The 7,428-nt window shown below is 49.4% G+C and overlaps 1 protein-coding gene across 3 annotated transcripts in view; it reads left to right on the forward strand.

Moving 5' to 3' along the window:
* Window positions 1-7,428, forward strand: part of GAS7 (growth arrest-specific 7) — a 230,157-nt gene that overhangs the window by 94,399 nt on the left and 128,330 nt on the right. Inside the window, exons 1-2 of one of the 3 annotated variants that reach the window (XM_011933262.1) lie at window positions 4,182-4,307; window positions 6,485-6,622. In XM_011933262.1, coding sequence (XP_011788652.1) covers window positions 6,515-6,622 — 108 coding nt within the window. In that variant the 5' untranslated portion in view covers window positions 4,182-4,307; window positions 6,485-6,514. Of the gene's footprint in view, window positions 1-899; window positions 954-3,932; window positions 4,308-6,484; window positions 6,623-7,428 lie in introns of those variants that run through there. The other 2 variants (XM_011933266.1, XM_011933264.1) reach the window with 2 other exon arrangements.

The following is a 7,428-nucleotide window of genomic DNA, read 5'->3' on the forward strand; positions in this document are numbered from 1 at the left end:
CGCCCGGCTAGTTTTTTGTATTTTTTAGTAGATACGGGGTTTCACCGTGTTAGCCAGGATGGTCTCGATCTCCTGATCCGTGATCACAAGATCAGGGCGATCTTGTGATCCGCCCGTCTCGGCCTCCCAAAGTGCTGGGATTACAGGCTTGAGCCACCGCGCCCGACCACATTTGACCTTCTTATACCCTGGTATCATGAGGATTTCTACAAACCACAGCCCTGATTGTGACTTCTCCCTGGCTCAGAATCCACCAGTGGTTTCTTCTCCTTTATAGAATCGAAATTTCTTAGTTCTTGATGTCCTCACGGCGTCCCGTGATCTGACGCCATCCTTCGCTACTATTTTTCTCACCTCCCATGCCTCTTAAACTCTAATGAATGGATCCACCTGCTTTTGCCCCACAGCCTCTACCCACACGGTTTCTCTCTGACCTTGGCTCAGGCTGGCCCCGTGGCCTAGAATATTGACCCTGTGGGTTGTTCTTCCGACCCATCCTGCCCAGTCTCTCGCAGGAGCCTCTGTTTTCCTCCGTTAGATGAGGACGATCGTAGAATTTTCCTTTTTGGTTTGTTAGAAGGATTAAGTGATAGGAAACATGTGAAGCATAGAACAGCGCCTGGCCCAGAGTGAGTGCTCAGTACAAGATTCTCACAGTCACTCCTGCAGCAGATTGAAACCCAGCAATTAGGGTGGGAGAGTCCCTCAAGCAGCCGCATTGGTAACTTTGAGAAGGAAGAGATGAGCCCTGCTGTCAGGCATGGAAGAGAAAAGACCAGGAAGGTGGAATGCAGACGCAGAAACGAATTGATATATCCAAGGGAGAGGCACATTGCTACCCCCTCCAGGAGCCCAAGTGTGCCACACCCCTAAATGGAAAAGCCCTCAACTGACATTAGAATGCTGGCTGTGTTACCTCGGTCTCCCCAAGATAGAACACAAGATGAACTGTGGTGAGTGAGTCCTGCTATAGGTGGCCAGCCTCGTGGTTTTTTTTTTCTTCTGAGACAGGGTCTCACTCTGTCATCTCACTCTGTCACCTCACTCTGTCACTCTGTCGTCCAGGTAGGAGTGCAGTGGCATGATCTCAGCCCACTACAACCTCTCCCTCCCGGGTTCAAGTGATTCTCCTGCCTCAGCCTTGTGAGTAGCTGGGATTTACAGGTGCGTGCCACCACACCCAGCTAATTTTTTGCATCTTTAGTAGAGATGGGTTTTCGCCATGTTGGCCAGGCTGGTCTCGAACTCCTGACCTCAAATGTTCCGCCTACCTCGGCCTCCCAAAGTGTTGGGATTACAGGTGTGAGCCACCTCGCCAGGCCCCAGCCTCGTCTTCTAGTTGGGCTTTCTGTTCACCATTGCCAAGAAGCTGGGGTGGCTTTCCTCTGGGTGTACATGGAGAGCCTGAGGTGGTATATCTCATGATGGACTTATGGTTCAGAGGGTCTTTTGAGCTAAACTATCTCTGTGGGTCTCAGGTGTTTTTTTTTTCTTTTGTTTTTTTGTTTTTTAAATCGTGGCAAAATATACATGACATGAAATCCACCATCTCCATCATTTTTAAATGTATAGTTCAGTGACTGAGTATACACACATGGTTGTGCAGCCATCATCACCACCATTAATCTCCAGAATGCTTCCATCTTGTACCACTGACACTCTGGACCCATTAAACACTAATTCCCAGCATCCCCTGCCCACAACACCTGGTCACCTCCATTCTGCAACCTGTCACTGTCTATTTGACTTCTCTAGGTGCCTCATAGAGGTGGAAGCAAATAGTATTTGTCCCTTTGTGTCTGGCTGTTGCGCTGAGCATAATGTCCTCAAGGTTCATTCACATGGTTGCATGTGTCAAAATTTCCTTCCAATAAGCCGGGCATGGTGGTGCACACCTGTAGTCCCAGCTACTTGGGAGGCTGAGGGAGGAGAATCGCTTGAACCCAGGAGGCAGAGGTTGCAGTGAGCTGAGATCACGTCACTGCACTCCAGCTTGACAGACTTCGTCTCAAAAAAAACCACAAAAAACAAAAAAGAAAAACAAAAACAAAAAAACTGCCCTTCTTAAGGCCGAATAATATTCCATTGTGTTTATTTTACCACGACTTGGGTTGTTTCTACCTTCTGGCTCTTGTGAATAATGTTGCCGTGAACAGGCAGCAAGATCCTCCCTTCAGGACCCTGCTTTCAGTGCTTTTTGGTATATAACTATTAATGGAGTTGCTGGACCATATGGCAAGTCTGTGTTAATTTTTTGAGGAATTAACACACTATTTTCCATAGGGGCTGTACCATTTTACATTCCCACCAGCAGGGCACAAGGGTTCCAACAGTTCTCAGTCCTTACTAGTACTTATTCTTGTCTGTTTTGTTGATGTTTGTTTATTTGTTTGTTTTGAGACAGAGCCTTGCTTTGTTGCCCAGGCTGGAGTGCAGTGGCGTGATCCCAGCTCACTGCAACCTCTGCCTCCTGGGATTCTCCTGCCTCAGTCTCCCAAGTAGCTGGGACTACAGGCATGCACCACCATGCCTGGCTAAGTTTTGTATTTTTAGTAGAGACAGGATTTCACCATGTTGGCTGGGTTGGTCTCGAACTCCTGACCTCAAGTGATCCACCCGCCTTGGCCTCCCACAGTGCTGGGATTGCAGGCGTGAGCCATTGTGCCCGGTCTTGTCTGGTTTTTTGAAGAAGCCGTCCTAATGGGTGTGAGCTGGTATCTCGCTGTAGTTTTGATTTGCATTTCCCTGATGATTAGTGGTGTTGAACGTCTTTTCATATGCTTATTGGTCATTTTGATATCTTCTTTGGAGGAATGTCGTTTGCTCATTTTTTAAATTGGGCTGTTTGCTTTTTATTGTCCGGTCTAGACTCTTTTTGGACCCAGGGTAACTGCAGTGCCTACCCTTTCAGCTACTGGTGGTAGTAACAGCAAAAATCCTAGCTTTCATTGAGCATTTACATCATCCACTAGGTGAAATGTTTCCATGGATGCCCCACCCCACCCCCTTTAATCTCTCACACAGTCTTTTGAGAAAGATACTGTGATCATCTGCATTTTGCACTTGGAGAAATTGAAGCCGGAGCCATTGCCCAGGGTCTTGGAGCTAGTAAGCAATAAAACAACAGCGTAGCTCTGGTCTGACTCCATCCTTAGGCGTTAGTACTTATTCTCTTCCCCCCACCCAAGGAGCTGGTATTGAAACCTCTTCATACATAAGTTTATCCATTTGCTTAATAGGGAACCCTCAGTCCTCAGGATCTTGGTTTCTCTAGAAAACCGTATTTAGTTCTATATAAAGAATCAGTTCCTAAAACCCCAAAGGTTTGCGTCTGAAAGCAAACACAGAAATATGCGGCATTTTGAGTGCTAAATCGTCAGCTGCTGCAGAAAGCTTCCTAAACGGAATGATCCGATATATTCACCAAGGATCCAAGCCCCTGCCCATGCTCATTTAGTTGGTGGCTACAGTACTGCTCTTGGAGTCCAATCCTTCCTCCACTTGTAAGTAATGACTGTGTGATCCTCGGGCCCATTTCAGTGGAGACCCCGCGTGACCCTGTCTTTGTTCGTTATCTGTCCAGGTTTGGTGGTGGCGAGGGCAGAGTGAAGGCAAGAGACCTTCATCTCGCCCCTCTGGAAGCACCGGCTTCCCACACAGTGGTTCTTTGGAGGAACATTCTCCGTTCTTTTTATGTTGGCTTTTATCTGGCCTTGGGTTCACACAGCTGGGGCCGGGGATAGGGCCAGAGCCGTGACTTAGGGTTGAGAAGAAGTTGGCCAAAACATTCCCCAGCAGGGCTTGGGCAGGCCCAGGAAGTCCCGCCTAAAACACAGTGAACAAAGCTACCGTTGTCCACAGGCCTGGGGGTGGGAGGCATCTGGTCAGTGACACAAGCTTGGCCATTGTTTGTTGTGACCTTAGCCAACGTTTTTTAGCTGAGAAAGGGGAAAAAGAGGGGGAGTGAAGAAAAAAATAAAAAAGAAGGTCTCCAGAAACATTGCATCTGGAAAGTCCAGAACGAGTTGTTGATTTCCCAGCAAGCACTGGAGCGGATTTGGAAGGAACTGTGCAATGTAGTGGGTTCTTTGTGAAAGAACAGCAATGAGCAAAGCCACAGGAACCTCCTCTGGGGTGCCCAGAGCACTGGCCCTGGGCTAGCGACTTGCCTCAGCTTCATTTCCCACAGAGGCTGCCATGGAGAGGAAGCCGGCAGAGTCTCGGCACTGAGTCTGAGGGCTTCAGGCAGAACCCAAGACTCTCCTCTGAGGTAGCAGCCCCCAGAGAAGACTAGCTGCTCTCTGATGGTAAGGATTGATTTTTCTTGCCTGCAGATGTACGCTCCAGTTTGCTTTTCTCTGCATGTCCCTAAAATGACTTCACCATAGTAAAGAGGCAGCTCTGAAAACTGAGATTTGGGGTCTCACTGCTGAGCTGTGGTGGTCTGGGGAGCCGATGTGCTAGGGGGCACCTTTCACAGATCCAAGGCATGAGCAGGGAGAAAAAAAAAAAAAAAAGACATGGGTCGTTGTGTGAGAAATCAGGAAAAGCAGATGGGAGGAGGAGAAAGATTTATGAAGGATGTCTTGGAGAGAAAGGGAGTCTTGGCTCCCCTGGTTACCTGGGGAGCAGTTTTGTAGTTGGAGCTGCGGGATGGAGAAGCAGAGTGGCGACGTGATTTTAGTGGAGCCCAAACCTTGCTTCCTTCATGTAACTTTTTCCAAGTAAGAAACTTGGCTTCTGCCCACTGATCTGGCTTTTACCCCATGGCCCAGTTCTAGCTGGGACACTACAAGGCAAAAGCCATTTGAGGACTATAATGCTTCATGAAGGTAAGGGGGAGCTCCTGTGGTCATGCCTCTCTAGCAGAAGTACCTGCCCAGTAATGCACTGTGCTTCCAGGCTTGGCTGAAACATCTTTCCAGTTTGGTGGTGGAGGCTGCAACAGTGATGATGGAAACTCTTCCAATACTTAGCGGTACAACAGCCTTGTTTCACAAGTCTTTCCACCCCCACAAGTTACGCATCCATCTTCTTTCTTTGCAAAGTAGGACCTCCAAGAGAGTGGTGATCACTCTCTTGAGGCTCTGTACAGCTGTGAGAAGTCCAGTTTGCATGGAAAGGCTAGCCTGTTTCGGCACGTGGTCTCCCTCCAGGATGCGCTCTCCTACCTCCCTGGGCCAGTCAGCATCCCTGATTCTGGCATGGCTTCCTGTTCCTACAGTGGCAGGGGAAGGGAGACTGTGCTTGTTATCCAGGAGCGTCCTCTAACGGGTTAGTTGACCTAGGACAGTCCACAGCAACGCTTCTCAAAGGTTACCATGCATCTGAACCACCTGGGGATCTTTATAATGTAAGCTCCGGTGCTGGGGCAGGGCCTGGGGCTCTGCACTGATAGTCAAATCCCAGAGGACTTCATGCTGCTGGTGCAGGGACCACACTTGGAGATTTGCTCCTGTGAGGAACCCAGACCAATCACTCAAGTTCTGACCAAGGCGTGGCTGCCTTGGGTCTGATGGTAGAGCACTGAGAGTTCTGGCAGGCCTATTTGTGGATTGTGGCTGGGTGCTTCATGGGGATGGAGGGATTAGCAGAGAAGAACACTGAAGGGCATGCGAGGAGCTGGGAAGAGCCGAAGTCAAGCTCTTGGGAAAAGGGCATGTGGGGTGCAGAGGCTGTCGGTGAGCTGCCCTCAAGCTGAAGTGGACTGTGTGTTTGGGCTGTAATGTGAGCAGTCAGCCAGAAGTGCTAACTGCTAACAGGCCCAGAAAAATTCCACTGGAACCTGCCTTTGGTGCATCCGGGGTGATGCAGAGACAGAAGCCCAGGATTCCAGTTGCTAGGCAAATAGAGCTGAGACCACTCACGTGGCTCGGGGGAGTGACAGGGAAGAGGTGGACGCATCAGGACAGAACTCAGTGTGGTGAGAGGTGGGAGCACAGAATCTGGGGTGTGGTAAGGTGGGATTCTCGGTGTTTGGGGCACAGAGCCACGTTTCAGGAGTAGTCAGATGCCTCCTAGACATGATGCCCATGTCTACACTTGAATGTGACTTTTTTTCTCCTATTAAAATGGCATGTCCTTAAAACATATATACTAATGCTGACATTTAGCGTTATTGGACCAGGCGCGGTGGCTCACGCCTGTAGTCCCAGCACTTTGGGAGGCCAAGGCGGGCGGATCACCTGAGGTCAGGAGTTTGACACCAGCCTGGTCAACATGGTGAAACACCGTCTCTACTAAAAATACAAAAATTAGCCGGGCGTGGTGATGGGCGCCTGTAATCCCAGCTACTTGGGAGGCTGAGAGAGGAGAATCGCTTGAACCTGGGAGACTTAGGTTGCAGTAAGCTGAGATCACACCACTGCACTCCAGCCTGGGTGACAGAGCAAGACTCTGTCTCAAAAAAAAAAAAAAAAAGAATTATTAACTATATATATATGAAAGCCCTTGGAGACCATCTGGTCCAACTTCCGTGTTTTAGAGATGAAGAAATTGAGGCCTCCCAGCAGAGATGAAAGAGGTTGCTCAAGATCTTCCAGCAAGACTGCTGCAGCTTTGGGGCTGGTACTCCAGCCCCGATTCGCATCCTGTGTTCCTCGCACGGTGGCACAGAGCAGTGGTAGGTCTCACACCTCCATAGCAAGGCCGTTGGCTGTCACCATTTGCCTGCTTTATATGCGCCAGCGGCAGCAGCCCCAGAAATGTTCATCGAATCAGGTTGGTGAGAATTGCACCCCTTACTGAGACTTGGAAACAGTTCCAGCCCTTATTAGACTTCATTTCCCTCCAGTGCTCAGGGTTCAGACCTCATCAGGAACCATCTCTCGGAGTCAGAAGTCTTTGATTAGAATCACTTGGAGCACAGGCCATAGGCACTGCAGTCCGTGGAATGAGTCTCCGTGGTGGGGAAATGAACTGCTTCCATTTTCTTTTAGTGCTCACGGGCCACTCCAGCCAGCAACTAGCGGCCACAAAGCCCCGCCAGCTGGATCACAGGTGCGGGCAGGCCATCAGAAGCACCTACCCTTATACCATAATGAGCTCCAGTCTGCCTTCCTTTACAACAGCACTAACTCCCCGAGGAAGCCCGCTTTTGCCCCCGGTTCATCTGCGGGCAGCAGCTGTGTCACTTGTGTTTGAAGTTTCTTTCTGGTGAGCAGGCTGCTTTACATGAGATACCGAATCTGTTACTGATCGAGCTGCAGCTTTGGACTCCCTCCCTTGCTTCTGAACTTAGATCCATTTTGAATGCGATAGGATGCTTGGTGAATTTGGTTCCGGGGTTTTCCTCAGAAGTCTAACAACTTTAGAAAGTGCCCAAAACAATGACATATAAGGCATTTTGGGGCTTTGCAACTTAATACTAAAGGAAGGCTAGGGAGGATATTACGTAGTCTCTCTCTCTCTCTCTCTCTCTCTCTCTCT

Source organism: Colobus angolensis, unplaced genomic scaffold (assembly GCF_000951035.1).
Source record: "Colobus angolensis palliatus isolate OR3802 unplaced genomic scaffold, Cang.pa_1.0 Scaffold125, whole genome shotgun sequence".
NCBI lineage: Eukaryota > Metazoa > Chordata > Mammalia > Primates > Cercopithecidae > Colobus > Colobus angolensis.